The 19,269-nt window shown below is 46.4% G+C and overlaps 1 protein-coding gene across 1 annotated transcript in view; it reads left to right on the forward strand.

Annotated features, from left to right (window-relative positions):
• Positions 1 to 19,269, forward strand: part of TADA2A (transcriptional adaptor 2A) — a 461,073-nt gene that overhangs the window by 364,336 nt on the left and 77,468 nt on the right. Inside the window, exon 14 of the mRNA XM_044054901.1 lies at positions 11,870 to 11,913. Coding sequence (XP_043910836.1) covers positions 11,870 to 11,913 — 44 coding nt within the window. The remainder of the gene's footprint in view (positions 1 to 11,869; positions 11,914 to 19,269) is intronic.

Genomic DNA, 19,269 nt, shown 5'->3' on the forward strand with positions numbered 1-19,269 from the left:
CCTCTACTGAGACCCATTCGGCGTCCGGTATGCCGCGAGACACTTCAAGTATTGAACCCACGGATGGCTCTCCCTTAGATGGGTCTGGAGCCGCTGAGCAGGCATTGGCTTCTGAGGGTGTTTTTCAGACCTAAAGATTTGTATATTAAACCGACTCAATCCTCAAAAACAAGGCCAAAACCAACTTCTATGTCTAAAAAACTGACACATGGGCCACATGCTCAGGCCCCTATGCCTAAAAAAAAATTATCAAAATGGCTGAGGATTTAATTACCTTGATCAGGGGTTCCCATCCCCCTCCTGCTAAAGAAGCCTAGGCAAGGCACTGGTTATGAATCTTCAGATCAGGTTTCCATTTCTTCTGATTCCTCTTCTGATCAGGAGTTATCTGTTCTACCTTATGAGGACTCTGATGCAGCGGATTCCATCCCTTCTGCTTCTCCTCCTGAGGATTTTTCTTTTGGAGAAACTTTGCATACTTTAAGGGAACATTTTCATTGGGAGAGTCAGGATTTTTCAGAATCCAAAAAGAGGCTTGGGGATTTCCTTATTCTTCCTCAGTATATGCCTTTGCTTATACCTCCTGTTTTAGACATTGTTGATGATGTTTTCTCAGAGTCCAGCATGGCTCCTGATTCCCTGCCTCCGGCTCCTTGTAAGCCAGACAGATATTACAGGGTTCCTGACTCCCACAAGTTTCTTTTTAAAAACCCTACTGCTGACCCTGAAGCAATTTCTCAGGGTCCCAAGAGTGTTAATGCTTCTACTGCTAAAAATCCTACCCCTTCTGATAGAGACTGGATAGATGGGGTAAGAAGGTTTACACGTCTGCAACCCTGGCAATCAGGGCTTTAAACTGTCAATTTCATACGCTTAAATATCAACAGCATGTCATGGGCTTACTGAAACAGAAAATTATGTTGATTTCTGACTGTGTGGAAAATAGTTACAGGATTTACTGTATTCAGCAGAACAAGTTGGAAAGCATACTTTGCAATGTGGCTTTGATTCCTTGGAGGCCTCTTACAGGGCCGCCGTAACTGGATCCTGTGATAAGAAGGCATGCTTGGCTCAAGGAGCAAAATCTGCCTGATCATGTTAAAGCAAAATTGTTGGATGCTCCTTTACAGCAGGACAATCTATTTGGTAATAAGGCAGAAGAAGTTTTGAAAAAGATGGAAGACCAAGCTAAATCTATGCAAACTGTAAAAGATTTCCTACAGCTGCAGCCACCCAGGTTCAGTAGGCAGTGGCCTACTAAGGATTGGTCCTTTCCAGGACCCACCAGAGCCGCTCAGGTCAAACCCAGACACTCCAAAGGCTCCAGGTTTCAGTCACAAGGAACTTGCAGAACAAAACAATGGGGTGCCTCCACCTCCAAATCTGGAAGTAACAAGGCACCTCCCCTATGGTAAACAGTCTCAATGACTTTCCGCTGCCATTTCCAAGCACTTATCTTTTGGCAACCCCTTTGGGGGAAAACTAGCACTTCATGCACAAAATTGGCATCTAATTACCCAGGACAAGTGGGTTTTAAATATAGTATCCCAGGGATACAGATTTTATTTCCACACGTTGCCAATTCCAAACGGATGGCCAGATCTGCCTCCAAATCAGTGGGCAGAGGCCCAGAAACAAGTTATGTCCCTCATGTATATGGGGGCTATTCAACCAGTAACAGAAAAGGAAAAAGTACAAGGTTTTTATTCAAGACTTTTCCTGGTACCCAGAAAAGACGAGTCATGGAGTCCAATTCTGGACTTATCCATTCTAAATACTTTCCTGGACATTCCAAAATTCAAGATGCTGACTCTACAACAGTTACTGCCTATGTCAGGCAAGGATGCCTGGTTGGTAACTCTAGACTTAAGAGGCTTACCTGCATATCCCAATCAGGGAATCTTGCAGAAGATGCCTCCGCTTCAAAGCAGGCTATTTGCATTATCAGTTCTCTGCACTGCCCTTTGGCTTATCTACTGCGCCCAGGGTCTTCACAAAGTGCCTGGCACCAGTAATTGCATTTTGCAGACAAAGAAACATTCAAATTTGTCCTTATCTGGACGATTGTCTAATTCAGGCAGAAAACAAGGACACTCTTCTACAGCTTCTGGCATTTGTAAAAAGGCTTCTAACTTGCCTAGGGTACACCATAAATGAAAAGAAATCACAACTGGTACCCTCTCAAAAAAATTACATTCCTGGGTGCAAGCTTGAATACAACTGCCCAGATGGCTTACCTCACGCCAGACAAACAAATCCAATTGATGACTTACTTCAAACAAGTGGCCACAAAAACCTAGATCTGTAGTAGTTAACTTCATTTGGTCTGCAACCTGAGGGATACGGATCCGATCTCGGATCCGAGCCGGCAACTTTACAAAGCTTAGATCCGAGCTCCTAGCTCTTCCCCTTACCCATAATCCCCTGTCAACCCTGACTGACCTCAGATCTAGTTTGCCGCGCTTCTGAACAGCAGCTAGATTGCGAGCTCCTGGGTTTTTTTGGCCAGATAAGTCTCTCTCTTTAAATTTACTTGTTAAATTTGAGTGAGTGTTAGTGTGTGTTAGGTTCCCTTTTGAATTATACTAGTTCAGTTAAATTTTGGTTAAAATTAGTCTAGTTTCTTCCTCCCCTCGCTGGTCGTAGTTAGTGTGTGTGTGTGTGTTTAGTGTGTTGGGGCCTACCGAGTGAGTTTTTAGTATGTCTGAGGCCCCAAAGCCAATATTCTCTAAGTGCACTGAGTGTGGCCATAAGCTCTCCCCGGTGGATGGCCACACTCGGTGCGTCCGGTGCCTTGGGGTTGAACAGCTTTCCTCTGGATGTGTTATCTGTGCGGCGTTCAACCCCAGGGCACTGAAGGACCGGAGGTCTAAGCTGATCCTGGCGGGACCTTTGCCCCCGGATTCAGCTTCGGCCACCGGTGCTTCTGTGGCCTCCTCCCAAGCTTCGGTGGTGGCCACTCCTGCCTCTCTCCCCCCGGCCGGGACTCAATCTCCCGCTTCGGCACCAGAGGAGAGGGAGGCCAGGAAAGAAAAACGGAGGGAGAAGCACCACAAGTAGCTGACCGAGGCCTCCGCTTCGGGCCCCCCAGCTAAGCGGGCTTCTCCCTCCACAGCTTCCAGGTCTCCTCCTTCTCGGCTCCGGTCTCCATGCTTCTCACCGGGACCCGAGGAGGAGGAGACCCGATCTCCGTCGAGGTCATCGAGGCAGCACTCCCGGCCAGCCTCGGTGGCCTCGTCGAGATCAACGCGTAGCCTTTCTGAAGCTGATTTGGAACGGGTGATGCGAAGGTTCATCCAGGCCCAAATGCAGATGGGAGTGCTCCTGCCCCCCCCCGGGGGGGAGCTCAACACCCTTCTTTGCCCTGATAGCTCCTTCTCCGACCCACTTCCCGGGTTCGGAGTGCTCGGAGCCGGGCAGTGTTGGAGCCGGGGGTGGGTCGGCACCGACAGTATCTTGTACTTCGGCTCCGACTCTTCCTTCGAGTTTAGCGGATCCGTCCTTGTCGGATCCAAGCTCTGAGCTTCGGATCCGAGGGGTTTAGTGTGCCTTCGGCTCTGTACAGGATGGAGCACACTGGCCCTTCGGATCCGATGGTCTCGGCGCCGACTCCGATCCATCCATCGGATCCAAGTGAGGGTCGGCTCTCGGATCCCAGAGAGAGTGGCTCTCCCTCTGCCTTCGATGTGGTGGAGAGGGCTCTGTTGAGTGCATCCAGGCCCCCGCTCCCTGCTACGGTTTCATCCCGCACTCCCTCTCGTTTGGTTAAGGCTTCCGTCGCCCGGCCACAGGGACAGCCTGCTTTGATGTCTCAGGTCGTTCCCCTGGAACAAGACGTTGCTGGTGAGTCGTCCTCGGACAGTCCCCCCCGAGGATGTTCCTCACAAGCGGAAGTGTAAGAGGAGGCACGTGGACTCCCCCGAGTCCTTGACAGAAGACACGGATTTGGATGTGGGGGAAGGCTCCCCAAGGTCACCCCCCCCCCCCGAGGATGTCTCTTTCGGAGACATCATGGAAATGCTTAGGATAAGAGGGGGGGAGGTCTGCCCCCAAGGCTTCCTCGGACGAATCCGTGTTCCTGGAGGCGTTCGAAGCAGGCCCATCTACCTCTTGGGTATCCCCTCCGGCTGACCCCTTAGTGGACCTTATCACCACTAGGGCATGGAAGGAGCCGGACACTGTGGAGCCAGTCCCCAAACGTCCTGACAAGATCCTGAGCCCCCCGGCAGAGAAATCCCATTGGAGCAAGGTACCCCCCCCAGTAGATGCCATGTTGGTGGTGGCAGCCACCAAGAGGGAGTTAGCCCAAGAGAGTCCCTCGGTCCATCCACCAAGCAAGGAGTCTCGCTCAATGGACCGTCTCAGGAAGCGGGTCTTTAGTTCAGAGACCTTTACTGTAAGGTCCCTGAACTACATGGCACATGTGATTCGACTGCAGCGAGACCTTATCAAAGAGTACGCTGCATCGCCCCCGGAGTCCATGTCGGGGGAGGACAAACAGTTGTACTCCACTCGCATGGCCACTCTTGGGTCTATATCCAACACCTCTATGCGGCTTTTATCTCATGCTACAGAGGGAGCCGCTAGAGCCAGCGGAGCAGGCCTAGTTATGAGGCGCCAGGCCTGGCTCCGACATTGTGATTTCGCGGAACCCTTCAAGGCGTCCTTTGCAAATGCCCCCTTCGATAGTTCTGCCCTATTTGGCAAGACAGTTCGCGAGACTTTGGTCCAGAGCGAAAAGGACGGGAAGTCATTGTCTGCCGTCGGAGTCCGCTTCTCTGCTCCCCAGAGGTCCTTCTCCAAGAACCAAAAGGGACAGAAGAAGATGTGGTTCCGAAAGTTGCAACAATCCCAGTCCACGGCAGAGGAGGACAGGATGGACGCTGCCCTAGAGGCAGAGGGGGCCCGAAGAACTTTGGGTCCAGAGAAGCCTTCTCTGATCGGCCCACGCAGCAACCCTGAGGGGTTGCCCGACTGCTCCACTCTGGAGGCAGTCGGGGGGCATTTCTCGAAGCACCTGGCAGCTTGGGAGTCCATTAAAACAGACCGCTGGGTGCTTCGTATCATATCCAGAGGATACAGAATTCCCTTTTCCTACATTCCCGACACCCCCGGACACCTTCCCGATGTTCCACCCAATCAGAGGGAGGCAGCAGCTGCGGAAATTCGGCTGCTTTTAGAAAAAGGAGCCATCCAGCACGTCCCCCCAGGCCAGTCCGGATCAGGTTACTACTCCAGGTTCTTTTTGGTGCCAAAAAAGACAGGGGACCTAAGGCCCATCCTCTGTCTTCCCCTACTAAATCTGTCAGTAACCAAAGAAAAGTTCCGGATGGTCACTCTTCAATCTATTCTCCCCCTCTTGCAGGAGAATGACTGGATGTGCTCCATAGACCTCAAGGACGCGTACTACCACATATTGATGGACGAACTGTCCAGGAGGTTTCTCCGCTTCCGGCTGGGAGCCAGTCATTATCAATTCAGTGTCCTCCCCTTTGGTCTCACCTCAGCCCCCAGGGTGTTCACCAAGGTATTAGCAGTGATAGCGGCCCACCTGAGACTCCAGGGAATGCAGGTCTTCCCGTACCTGGACGACTGGCTCCTCACCATCCCGACAAGGCATCTACTATGCTTAGCCAGGGACTACTTTCTCAACCTTGCTCCGCAACTAGGGATCACTATAAACTCGGACAAGTCCTCTCTCACCTCGACTCAGGTGATAGATTTTATCGGGGCCAGACTGGACATCAGCAGGCAGCTCATCTTCCTAACTCCCGACCAGTTGCATACACTGAGGGCACATGTGCGGGCCATTTTTCAATCTTCGAAACCTCCGCCGGGATTGGTTCTAAGGGCCCTAGGGTCCATGGCAGCCGCAATCAACCTTCTTCCCACGGCGCGTCTCAACATGCGGATTTTGCAGTGGACTCTACAAGTTCAATGGTCCCTTCATCAGTACCCCTTGAATCACCCTATTTCTCTCAGCAGGGTCTGCAAGAGGGCTCTCGTTTGGTGACTTCAATCGCCGGACCTCCGGGCGGGATGCCCCTTTGCCACGACCCCCCCCCTCTCGCCACAGTGACCACGGACGCCTCTCATCTTGGGTGGGGGGGCAATACTCGGGCAGGACGGCCCAAGGCACGTGGAACGACTCAGAGACCTTATTGCACATAAATGTTCTAGAGATGAGGGCAGTGCTGCTGTCGTTGCAAGCACTTCAGAGCCTTCTGCCTGTAGGAACGATTGCAATCCAATCAGACAGTATGTCTGTGGTTTGGTATATCAACAAACAGGGGGAAACCAGGTCTTACCCGCTCTGTCGAGAAGCCATGAGAGTGTGGGAATGGGCGATCTCCACCAACCGCTTTCTCATTACAATGCACATTCCGGGATGGACCAACATCCTGGCGGACAGACTGAGTCGCACCATCCTTTCACCTTACGAGTGGTCCCTCAATCCCCAAGTAGCGAGTCAAATTTTTGCCGTCTGGGGGCAGCCCTGTTGCGATCTCTTCGCATCTCCCTCAAACACGAAATGCAACAATTACTTCGCTCTCATTCCCCCTGCCGGGGAAGCCCCGAGGGACGCTTTGGTGCATGCTTGGCCACCCGATCTTCTCTATGCCTACCCTCCTCTTCCCCTGATGCTGAAACTTCTTCAGAAAGCCAGTCAGTTGGGGAGCAGAATGATCCTCATTGCCCCATTCTGGCCTCGCCAAACTTGGTTCCCTTACCTCTGGTCTCACCGAGTGAATCCGCCCTGGATTCTAGATCCCCTCCCGGATCTGATTTCCCACCCTGTGGGGCTCCCAGTCCTCGACCTGGTCAGCCTCAAGCTTACGGCTTGGCTGCTCCAGTTCCACTCGTAGCTAGGACTCCCGGTATCTCATACCCGGTTAAGGCTATCCTAGTAGCAGCGCACAAGCCTTCTATTAGGAAGGTCTATAGTAGTAAATGGAAGCGGTTCTCTATCTGGGCAGAACGCCATAATTTGGATCCTTTCACAGCCCCCTTACCTGCGGTGCTGGACTTTCTTTCGGGACTTTTTAATGAGGGAGCTAGCTGTTCTACGGTGAAGGTGCAATTAGCAGCTATCTCTCATTATCACGTAGACAGTGAAATGGGCCCTTTGATTACTACAAAATTGTGCAAGACATTCCTAAAGGGCACCTTTCTACTTAGACCTCCAATAAAGGAAGCTGTACCTCCATGGGATTTGACCTTGGTATTACAGGCCTTGACGGCTCCTCCCTTCGAACCTGCGGCATCAGTGGATCTCAAATATTTGTCGTGGAAGACAGCCTTTCTAGTGGCTATTACTTCAGCTAGGAGAGTGTCTGAATTGCAAGCTCTTTCTGTCAAACCCCCATACTTAGCCTTTCACAAGGATAAGGTTTACCTCAGGACCAGTCCCTCCTTCCTTCCGAAGGTAGTTTCTGAGACGAATATTAATCAATCTATCAATTTGCCGGTCTTCTTTCCCAACTACCAGAACAAGGGAGAGTACAAATTATATTCTTTGGACGTACATAGACAACTTAGGTTTTACATTCATAGGACATCTGGTCATAGACAATCCGACCAGTTGTTAGTCTCCTTTGCCAAACTTAATCTAGGTAAACCAGTCTCGAAAGTTACTTTATCGAAATGGATTTCACAGTGTATCATCACGTCTTATCAAAATTCTGGCAGGCCCGCACCTCAAGGAGTTTGTGCCCACTCAACTCGGTCTATGGCTACATCTGCCGCCTTTAAATCCAGAGTTTTCTTGGATGATATCTGTTCAGCAGCCACTTGGGCCTCATCTCACACTTTTATCAATCATTATAAGCTGGACATTATCTCCAGAGGGAGAACTTCTTTTGGCTCCGCAGTGCTCTGGAATATCATTCCATGAAGGCCGCCCAAGGTTTAGGTAGCTGGGGACTCTGTCCCTCAGGTTGCAGACCAAATGAAGTTAACTACTACAAATTAAGAAGTTGTACTCAACATAACGTTCCATCTGAGTAGGTAAACTTCATTTGTCTGCAACCGTTCTCCCCCCCCCCCGTCCCCCCTGATCTTCAGAGGTGTTTTATGGCATATAGTATTGTACCCTTCCGATAAGGTAGTTACCTGCTATAGGGTTGCGGGCAAACTTGATCTGAGGTCAGTCAGGGTTGACAGGGGATTATGGGTAAGGGGAGGAGCTCGGATCTAAGCTTTGTAAAGTTGCCGGCTCTGATCCGAGATCGGATTCATATCTCTCAGGTTGCAGACAAATGAAGTTTACCTACTCAGATGGAACGTTATGGTGAGTACATAACTTATTATCTGCAAGACAAATTCTGCAGGCCTTGGGGTTCATGGCATCCTGCATTCTTCTAATTCCATATGCAAGACTGCATATGAGGAAACTTCAATGGTACCTAAAAAGCTTATGGGAGTCAACATTGTTACAGCCTGGAAACAATGATTCCTTGCCTGCAGCAAGAATTCCTATGGTGGGCAAAGGCCCGTCACCAAAACAAGGGACTGTCATTTATTCCATCCCCTGCCACCCAAACCCTGACTACAGACGCATCAGACTATGCTTGGGGGCGCATCTGGCAGGGAGATGCATTCAGGGTGGATGGAGCCCAAATCAGATGCACTTGCATATCAACCAGAAAGAGATGCCAGCTGTACAGAATGCTCTGACAGCTTTCGAGGACTTTCTTCATCCAGGACAACTACTGATAAAGACGGTCAACACCACAGTCATGTGGTACATAAACAAGCAGGGGGGGTACCCATTCCAACCCCCTTCGCAGACTAGCCATGGCCTTGTGGAACACAGCCTTGTCTTACCAAATACATCTACAAGCTCAATTCCTGCCAGGAAAGCAAAATACTGTGGCAGGCAAACTAAGCAGAAATCTTATGGACCCACATGAATGGAAACTGGATCCGCAAATCTTCAGCATGTTGACATGCAAATGTGGGAGTCCAGACATAGTTTTGTGGTGAGGCAAAAAGATCTATCAGTTGGACAAATTCTGCACAAGAATCCATCACAAAAAAGCTTGGAAAACCTATCAGTCTATCCTTTTCCCCCTCTGCCTTTGCTCTCCAAGGTATTACTAAAAGTCAGACAGGAAAAACCAAAAATGATTCTGATTGCTCCAGACTGGCCTCACCAACACTGGTACCCGCTCCTATGCAGTATGTCACACCTTTCTCCGTGTTACCTTCCTCAGACACCTTATCTACTGTCTCAGCAGAACTTTCAAATTCTACACACTCTGCTCCAAACTCTGAATCTTGCAACATGGCTAATCTACTAATTTCACCAGTTACATCTCTCAGCAAACCTGTGATGGATGTCATTTTGGAGGCTAGAAGGCCTAGCACTAGAAAATCTTATGCTGATAAATGGAAAAGATTCTGTGCCTGGAATCAGGCACAAGGAATAAACACAGAAATGCCCAATATTCCTCAGATTCTGCAATGTTTAATTGAGATGCTTCACAGGGGCCTATCTTTCTCTTCCATAAAAATCCACGCCTCTGCCATTTCAGCTCATTACAACACAGAGCCTCCCCTCTTTTCTCATCTCCTGCTAAAGCAGTATCTCAGAGGGGCCAAAAATTTAAGACTTCCCAGGAGAGCACCAACTCCTGCATGGGACCTCAATTTTGTGTTGGAAAAACTCACCCTACCTCCTTTTGAGCCAGCTACTACTGCAGACATAAAATTTCTCTCTTGGAAGACGGCTTTTCTTTTAGCAGTCACATCAGTTAGAAGGATCTCAGAACTACAGGCTCTCATGGCAGTGGAGCCTTTTATTATTTTCTGCCCGGACAGGTTAGCGCTCAGGATTAATCCATCCTTTATGCCTAAAGTGGTATCCAGTGTGGCTCTTAATCAGACCATATATCTGTCAACTTTTTTTCCCAAATCTACAGAACAAGGGAGAGTGGATTCTACATTCATTAGATGCACACAGACAACTAAGATTCTACTTGAACAGGACAAAATCTCTAAGAAAATCTGAGCAACTACTGGTGGCATTTGCTGCAGGGGCAGAGGGAAAGGCTATCTCAAAGCAGACAATGTCAAAATGGATAAGCCATTGTATTTGTTTCTGTTAAATGCATCAAGGTAAACCTGTCCCCAAGGGGATCAGATCCCATTCCACCAGGGCTGCATCTACTTCTGCAGCCTTTCTCAGAGGGGTTCCTACCAGAGACATTCTAGAAGCTGCTACCTGGAGCTCAGTTCATATGTTCACCAAGCATTACCATTTACCTCTCTTCTCAAAATCCAGAGCAGGCTTTGCCACTGCTGTCCTGCAGGGCCTTTTAGCTCCTCCTACTGCTGTATAATTCCATCCTCCCCAACCATAGCTTTGGGATTCTACCCAAATGTAATGACTGCAACAGTGAAACATGAAGAACATAGTACAGTTGTGTACACTTACCATAAATGTAGATGTTCGAGTATATTCACTGTTGCAGTCCAGGTTACCCACCCGCCAGCCCCCTACCTTTCGCTTTTTATACCTCTTCTTTCTGTTACTATGCTCAAAAGCCTTTTTGTTGTATTTGCTTATATTTGGAAGTATATTTTTTGTGTTCTAAATTACATGCATATATATAATTTTTTTTTTTGCTCCCCATTTGAGGGTCACCTGACATCTGGGGCAAGAAAAACTGATAAAAATGGCGTCGGCTGCATGTTTTATACCCCTGACGACCTGACGTCATGGAAGAAGGGACAGCAACCGACGCAGGACCCAAGACTTTGTTATTCAGGACGACTGAGAGCAACTTGCCAGCAGATTACCCAAATGTAATGACTGCAACCGTGAATACACTCGAACATCTACATTTATGGTAAGTGTACACAACTGTACTTTCTAAGCTGCATCCTGTCAGTGAAATTGTATTGAGTGTAGCAATCCTTAGTTCATGTTGTGTTTTTGTATCCAGCTTTTGGTCAGTAGAACTATCCCAGGTAACCCAAGCTGGGCAACTGGAGAGTGGTCAGCCATTAGATACAGTTCGCATAATGTTTAAGACACAGCTGGCAGTAATGGTATGATACAAGACAAATGGATCTACATTTCAGTTTTCATCCAAAGATTGACATTGAGTACACGACCCATAAGTGCTACAGTGTTGTCATCCTAGTAGTCTAAGCTTGGATGTCTAGTGTGAGAACAGAACCCAATCCGGTTTCAGAAGTGTGTGTGTGTGTGTGTGTCTGTGTGTGTGTGTCTTTCGGCTTATCCCGGTTAGGGGTCGCCACAGCGGAACTCCAGTCCGCTAATGATTGGTAGTTGATTTTTACGTGCCGAGTTACCAGCCCTGACGCACAACCTTCAACGAAGGTACACCCATTCATGCATGTCTCCACGCAGAAGACGCTCTAGCTGAGAATCTAACCGGATAGCGTCTTACTGTGAGGCGACAATGCTACCGCAGCACCACCACCGCAGGTACAATCAGGTTTCAGAAGTGAACTTGCCAAGTAAGTGGCACTGTATCTTTCTTAACTTGCATTAAATTAAACTAGGGAAGGATTTGTTTGCAGCAGTCAGTTGATGTGTGTGTTTGTTACACACACACATATATATATATATATATATATATATATATATATATATATATATATATATATACAGACACACACATACATGTGTACATGTATATGCATGTATGTAGTATAAATGTATATAGTATAAAAAATGAAACTTTGAAAAAAATGTGGTTAAACATTTGGACTTTTGAACATACAGTGATGCTTTCTAATGAATGATTTATTGATTGCCAGAGTTAGTCTTGCCTTGCTTTGGCAGTTTTACCACTTTCTACTACTTATTTAATATAATTCTTTTTCTGTTACATAGTGATTCTGGGCAGTTACAGATAACACCCATTTCTGTGAGCCAAGGTAAGGTGTGTTCTTACTTCGTACTTGAATACAAGTTGCTTTCTCCAAGTATACCTTGTAGTCTGAAAGTTTGTACGAGTCAGTATTTCTTTTCCTCACAAATGGAGAGCAGTAATTTAACAGCAAAACATGTCAGTCTAGAATGTCAGTCTGTATCTGTTGTTGTTGAAATAATTTCTTTACTGATTTCTGATTGTAAGAATTTTTTTCTCAAACAGAAGTCTGTCCTTTAGAACTAGCTGCTTTATAACGACTTTTTTAGTTAAACATTAGATTTTGTTTACATTGTTTGCTTAAAAACAAAACGAAAGTTAAGTTTAGGTTTACCTCTTTCTGCTTAAGTGTGTTGCACTTTCATATTCCACAATGTTCGAGATTATAGTGCAGGTGTGAGCAAGCATCAAGAAATGAGGGTCCTAGATTTTGAAAGCAGGTAACATGGCCCACCTACTCTGCATATTACTTTATTTGCCTTTTCATTAGGTAGACTGCAGCCCGGTTGAATTTATTCAAGTTTAATTTATGGCTCCTTCCAAGGAGAAAAGCATGTAGTATTGCTTCATTTGGCTGAAAATTTGGTCAGCAAGAAGTTAATGGGCATAGTATTTTAAAAATGTTCGGCATCTTAAAAGTTGCCTTCAGCCTTAACTGAACAACTTCAAAATAACATTATTTTTAGCAAGGTAGTGTTGTCTGCTTGAAGATTTAAAAAAGCCCGGTGTCGTCATATTTAGCGGATGTAGCCGTCGTTTCTAGAAATTTCTGTTCCACTCTGTCTTGACAAGGGCAAAGTTAATAGCTGTGTAGGAAGCAGACAGGAGTAGACGTACCATTGTAAGGAAACATGCATTTTGCATAAAGAAAAAAAATCTTTAAGGCACTTATTAGGATTCTGTTGCTGGTGCAAAAATCAGAGATCTGAAAAACATTAGTGATCTAACATTGAGAACACTAATTGTGATCCTTGAAACAACAGTGTCCATGTATGAGCTGGGGCAGAGTATATACTAATTCAGAAGTTGTGTATCCAATAGTGTTCCCCCTACTGCAAGGTACAGCAGTCTCAGAATAGATATACATATAAAGGTTTTAAGGGTGTGGGTATATGCAAGGAGGCTTAGCCCCCTCCCCCCTACAAAATGCTTTAGAAGCATAAAAGTGAGTGTAGCAGCTCACCAGTATAATTTTTGAGGTGTCAAAAGTCACAGTATTGGGTCTTGCACGCATGTTGGGAGTCCTTTATTAAGTTCTTTGCTTGGGAATAATAGTCTCCACCAGTCACCATTCTTGGAAAACCAGAAGTGTGTCCCTTCCTACCTATGAGGAAGTTTTTGGCAAAACACAACTTTCATAAGTATGTTCTTCTCCAAACCTTCCTGTTCTTTTTTTTTGACCCTTACAAATGTAAAATCATGATCATTGCTGCCAACAAAGTCCTGCATTTGCACCCTTAAATGTCACCGACAGTGTTCATGCAGCCACTTTTACCATCCAGGATTTGCACTGCTATGGTCTTTGTGCCAAAGAAATGTACAGCTTGGATGACTGCCTCAAGCATTAGTGATATTATGTTTTTATCCAGAGGTATGGTCAAGAGGCATTCTCTCTCCAGCATTTGCCACTGTTGACAGTCAGTGTTACACACTAGTTCTTTTTCCTGAGACTCGCTGCACACCTCTTTCTTTCTTTCATTAGATACCTTTTGTGTGAGTTTACCACCATATCCCCTGACTAAGTGGGTGAAACTGGGCATCCTCACACTTTGGATCCTGTGAGAAATTAGATGTCTTAAAGGCCATTTTCTCTAAAATGGACAAGGATATTGAGATCTTCCCACAACCACTGCTTCTGCTTTATTTTCCGACCCCCATACGAGTCCTTCTGTCGCGAAGGCCCTCACATGCATGAAAATTAGCTTAGATTGGCCTTTAGTCCCTGCTTGTACCACCCAAGAAGTCTTGCAGTGTTTATAGGAAAAAGTCCAGGGAAGCACTGGGAGTCCTATATGAAGCCTTTCTAGCACTGCTGTCTGAGCAAGCTTGTTGGTACCCTGAATCTGCCACTTTGACCACCAAGAAGTTGAATGCCTTCTACATAACCCGTCCTGAGTGGCAGCGCAGTTGACCAAGCATTCCAGTGCTAACTTTTGTTATCTGTTTTCTACTGCACGTCTCCGAGACCGCAATCTAAGGAGTTCAAAGCTTTAGCCCATTGTGGCAAGGGAGTTTATTTCATTGTTTCATTGGCACTTGGGTTCCACCGCTGTAGTTTTGCCTGTCCATTTTTAGTCCCATAATTGCCTGTGGATAAATTTGAGAACCTTTCAATGTGGGCATAAGAGAGATTTTGTAGAGACTCTGGCTGTGGTTTCTACAGCAGGTTGTAATGCATTATTTGACTGTGCAGATGATTTGACAAGAGGAACAATCACATGTCTGACAGACCATGGGATCATCTTCTGTGGAGTACCAACTCAGGAAGATCTTAGATGCTAATTTCATTAAGTACTGCTTGGATCCTCTCCTGAGGACATCATTGACCTTCTGCTGAGAAATGGGCATTTATCTCTGTGGAAAGTCCTGTTTCCATTTCTAAATTTAGCCAATCCCAAAGGAGGAAGTAGGTTCCTAACCCTCTCAGGGATGGCTCTGAAATGCTGCACAGATTTGCTGTTCTCCCAAGATTGCAAGTAGGGCAGTGAGAAACATAGTGTTTTTTCAAGGCAGTGCATACATAATTTCAGGCACACTTCCTAAACAGGAACAAGGATGTCAGGAGGAAGGTAGGGCTTAGGATTAGTGACATAGAAAGTGCCTAAGTTTCCATTTTTAACAAAAGTAATAAAGTAGTTGGGATCCTCACAAAAGAGATCCATGAAGAATAAATGAAAAATAGTCTTGATCATGCTGTCACTAGTGCAGTAGAATTTATTTTACTCCTAGTAACCTGGGATCATTTATTTCCAAACATTCATATTTCAAGGCCTAGAGTGAGAGTTGAATGGTGCATTATAAGGAAGGAAGGGGGTTCCAGGCAGCCAGAAAAATGTTATATGCCAAGTTATCCTTAGGCCTCTGGCATCAATTTTAAAGGTTATTTAAGATAAAACTCTTTTCAGATTAAATGTTCTGAAGACTTCCAAAAGAACAGATTGGCAGGAATCCCTTTATTGGATTCATGCATCTGCAGCCAGGTTTGCTGTGCTGGATTGCTTGTTTTCCAGGCCTGCTGAATCTAGCTTTGCTTGTATAACTTGAGCAGTAATCCAGGCCTTCTTTTTTTGGAGAAGGTTCCTCTGCACCCCATTGGCAGGAGTGTGCAGTTAGAACTTGTCTGATTGAAGACTGCAGGAACAGCGCTCAGTTTTGAGGGTTTTTTTTACTGTTTAATTGGGTAATTTGTTTAAAAGCCTTTTTCGATTGCTTGTAGTCATCTAAAGCTGTTTTAAGTGTATTTTTATTACTATTTTTGCCTTATTTTTTCAAATTTTTTTTCCCTAGTTTCCCACCTTTCTAAGCTAGTATAGTCCAGTTTTCAGGCTAGTGCTGAATTCAGGGCTGTGTTACAATTTTCTGAGTTGCCCATGCCTTACTTGGATAGAGGGAGGTTTCTCTGTTCACCTGTGAGAGAGGGAGCTTTGAGCAGCCATTTGTCCCTGGAGGAGTTGTTCCAGCCCAGAAGTTAGTAGTTTATAGGCCATTTTGGGTTAATTTCTCTCTTTCATTTCCCTGCTGTAAAAACCGTGTTTGCACGTCCAGGCAGCACTGATTAGCTAGGGCTAAATTTATCCCAGCTCTACCAAGTCTTCTCTTCAGTTTTTCCCTTAAAAGTAGTCCAACTCACAACCTAAGCACTTAAAAAGCATCCTACAGTCCAGCACTTGCTCAGACCTAATAGCAATCACTAATATACCCCAACTAATATACCCCAACACTTGATTGCCCAGCAGGGCAAGGCTCATTATTCATCCCTCACCAACCAAGCGATTAAGCAGCTCACCCTACTATTCAGGCATGACCAAAGAGCAATTTCAGGTATACTCTCCAGTCCAGCTGGTGAACCTGGGTATCCTGAGGCAATGTTACAACTGCCTCATGTACACAGACAACCCTCTCCTCCTACCACAAAACTTTAACATATGCGAGAGATGCAATTATATAGCTAAATTGGAGGCTAAGCTCTCTCCACCCAAGACTGGAACAGGCAGTCATGAGGAGAAGGTTAACACTTGCACCACACCTCCAGCCTCACATAGACATACTAAACCAGCACTGGCAGAAAATACACATAAATACACAAAATCATACTCTGAGGCTCTAAATAAAAACCCGCAAAAGCATCACAGACCTCCAAAGTAGACACCCAAGAAACCTGCACCTCCCGTCACGAACGAGACAACGCATAAAACACAAAATCAGTGTGCTGCACAATCACAGCCCTTAAGGTGAAATAACATACCTAACACACTAGTAATAGGCAACTCTATAGTCAGGCACACTGACATCCCACTCACTAGGCTGGACAAGGAGAAGGTTACTGCTAGCTGCCTGTCGGGAGCCAGAATCCGCCACATAACAAACACTCAGGTCACTCCAGAACAAGTATAAATATGACTCTGTCATTGTTCATGTTGGTGTGAATGACTTGAGACGTACCTCCCTGGACTACATGAAAAGAGACATGGAAGAGCTCTCTGATCATGTAGCCCAGGCAGGTATGACCCTGACCCTGAGTAGCATCCTGCCCTCACCAAGAATGATACCGCAGTATAAAGAAAAAATGATCCATTTCAACAATTGGCTAAGCTTCTAGTGTCATTCAAAGGGGATCAAGTGTCTGTCAGCCTTGGACGACATGCTCGACAAGCCTCGTTGCTTCGCAAGAGACTGCTTGCACCTGTCACCCCTTGGCTTTTGAACACTGGCCAAGGCTCTTGCTGCCCCCCATAGTGCCTTTTTTAGGCAAGGCTCAAAAGTCAAACCCACCTCCGTAAACAGCACAAATAAAAAAATGAGGGTTATGCTACTCAACACCAGGAGTTTAAATCTCAAAATGCACACGCTCGAAGCACTCCTCAGTATGGAGAACGTCGACATCTGTGCAGTAACTGAAACCTGATTCAAGGCTCCACAGAGCACCCCAGCACTACCGGGCTACAACTCATACCACACATTTCGGCCACAGAACATGGACCAAAACACAAAAGGAGGGGGTGTATCCATATTCATCAAGGATACCTACACCTCCAGGTTAGTGGCGCAGCATGATACCTCCGAGATCATCCATGTGCAACTAACATCAGGCAAATCTTCAATACAAATTGTGGCTTGCTACAGATCACCCTCCATGACCCAGGACCACCACTCTGCGTTTCTGGAGACACTGGAAAACATGAAGGTCCTACTGAACACCCTGATATTGGGCGATTTCAATTACCCTACCGTTAACTGGGAAAGCTACTCAAGTACAAACTCCCAGGTCCAGCGCTTCCTGGGATTTATCAACTCAAATGCCCTGAATCAGCTGGTAAACTCCCCTACCAGAGGTGAAAACATATTGGACCTGGTCATCACCAACATGGGCGACAGGTGTTCCACACCGGATGTCAACCCGTCACTGGTTAGATCAGACCATAAACTAATCACTCTGGATGTCCACACCACACCACCACCTCCAACCAAGGAAACCACAGTGAAAAACTTTTCTATAGCAAACTTCACCTTACTTAAGACAGAGGTGGTAAGTTTCACAGCCTCCACGCTAAAGGATAACAGTGTCAAGATGCAGGAACCTTTACAAATGCACTCTATGAGCACCTACAAGGATGTATGGATCGTGCCATCCCTAGCAAAACCAAGACTCTCTCCCCTAAGAGAAGGAAACCAGTCTGGTGGACCCCTGCCATAAACAGGCTATACAATAGGAGGAGGAAACTATTTCAGAAAAAAAGCAAATCCCAAGAAGGAAAGACATCCCTGATGAGTATCAGTAAGAAACTAAGGTCCCTCATAAAATCCTCCAAGGCTAACTTCGAAAGAAAAATAGCCCAAGGATTCGAAAGATAACCACAAAGCCTTCTTTAGCTATGTCAAGAATCTAAGAGGCAACTTGCAGATATGCTCCGAGCTAGTGCAAAATAGCACAAAATATACTGAACCCACTGATATTGCCAATGTCCTGGAACATATATTCAGTGAAAACTTCACCCCCCTCTCACCCACAAAATGGCCCACAGCAATACCGGAAAAGTGTAGTCTCCCGGAAATCACAGATGCACAGGTGAAAGCAGCCCTTTCAAAAGCCAAAAGCACAGCATCAATGGGGCCAGATGGTGTCCCAGGCTGCATTTTGCACGAACTACAGAATGAATTAACCCCCCACCTAAACGCACTGTTCAACCTCAGCCTCTCCACAGGCTATGTGCCCATAGAATGGCGCACAGCAATGGTTATTCCACTCCACAAAGGAGGGGTCACAACTGACCCTGGTAACGATCGCCCCATAAGCCTGACTAGCTTGGTCTGCAAGGCTATGGAGCGCATCATCATGGAACTCATTAACAAAGACATTGGGAACCTCCAAACACTTGACCCGACCCAGTTTGGCTTTAAGGGCAGATCATGCCTACTAAACCTGGTTGACTTCTTCGAGACAGTCACCAAGGCCATAGATGAGGGGAAGGTAGTTCACACAGCCTACCTTGACCTCGCCATGGCTTTTGACACCATTCCCCACTCAGGAATTATAGAAAAACTCACCAGCCTGAACATAAACCCCTACGTCACAAGATGGGTTGCCATCTGGCTTACAGATAGAACTCACACGGTAAGAATAGCGGGCTCCAGGTCCGACTCTAAACCAGTCACAAGTGGTGTCCCACAAGGCTCGGGCCTGGGACCCCTACTGTTTGGCATATACTTCTCAGAAATACAGGCAAACACAGGAGGACTATGGCTAACCAAGTTCACCGATGACTGTAAACTGGGAGCCATAATTGACTCTCCGGCTGCCACGGACATTCTCCAAAAGGGCCTTACTGAGACGGACACCTGGTGTCAAAGTCATGGTCTCAAGCTAAATGACAAAAAATACAGTCATCCCGTTTGGGAAAAACAAAACACCCATGAATTACCACATAGGTGGCAGCCCTCTTAATACAGAAGAGGTAATAAGAGATCTGGGGACCCAGGTAGATAGTAATCTCTCTTTTGACAATCATATTGCCAAAGTAGTTAGGAAATCCTTCTATGTAGCCCATCTAATTACTAAAGGGTTTGTATCTAGAAATAGAGGTTGTAGTGCCCCTCTACTCGTCACTCATCAGACCCATCATAGTGTACAATGCCCCGTTTGGGA

This window comes from Protopterus annectens, chromosome 13.part0 (assembly GCF_019279795.1).
Source record: "Protopterus annectens isolate FY-2018-M chromosome 13.part0, PAN1.0, whole genome shotgun sequence".
Taxonomy (NCBI): domain Eukaryota; kingdom Metazoa; phylum Chordata; order Ceratodontiformes; family Protopteridae; genus Protopterus; species Protopterus annectens.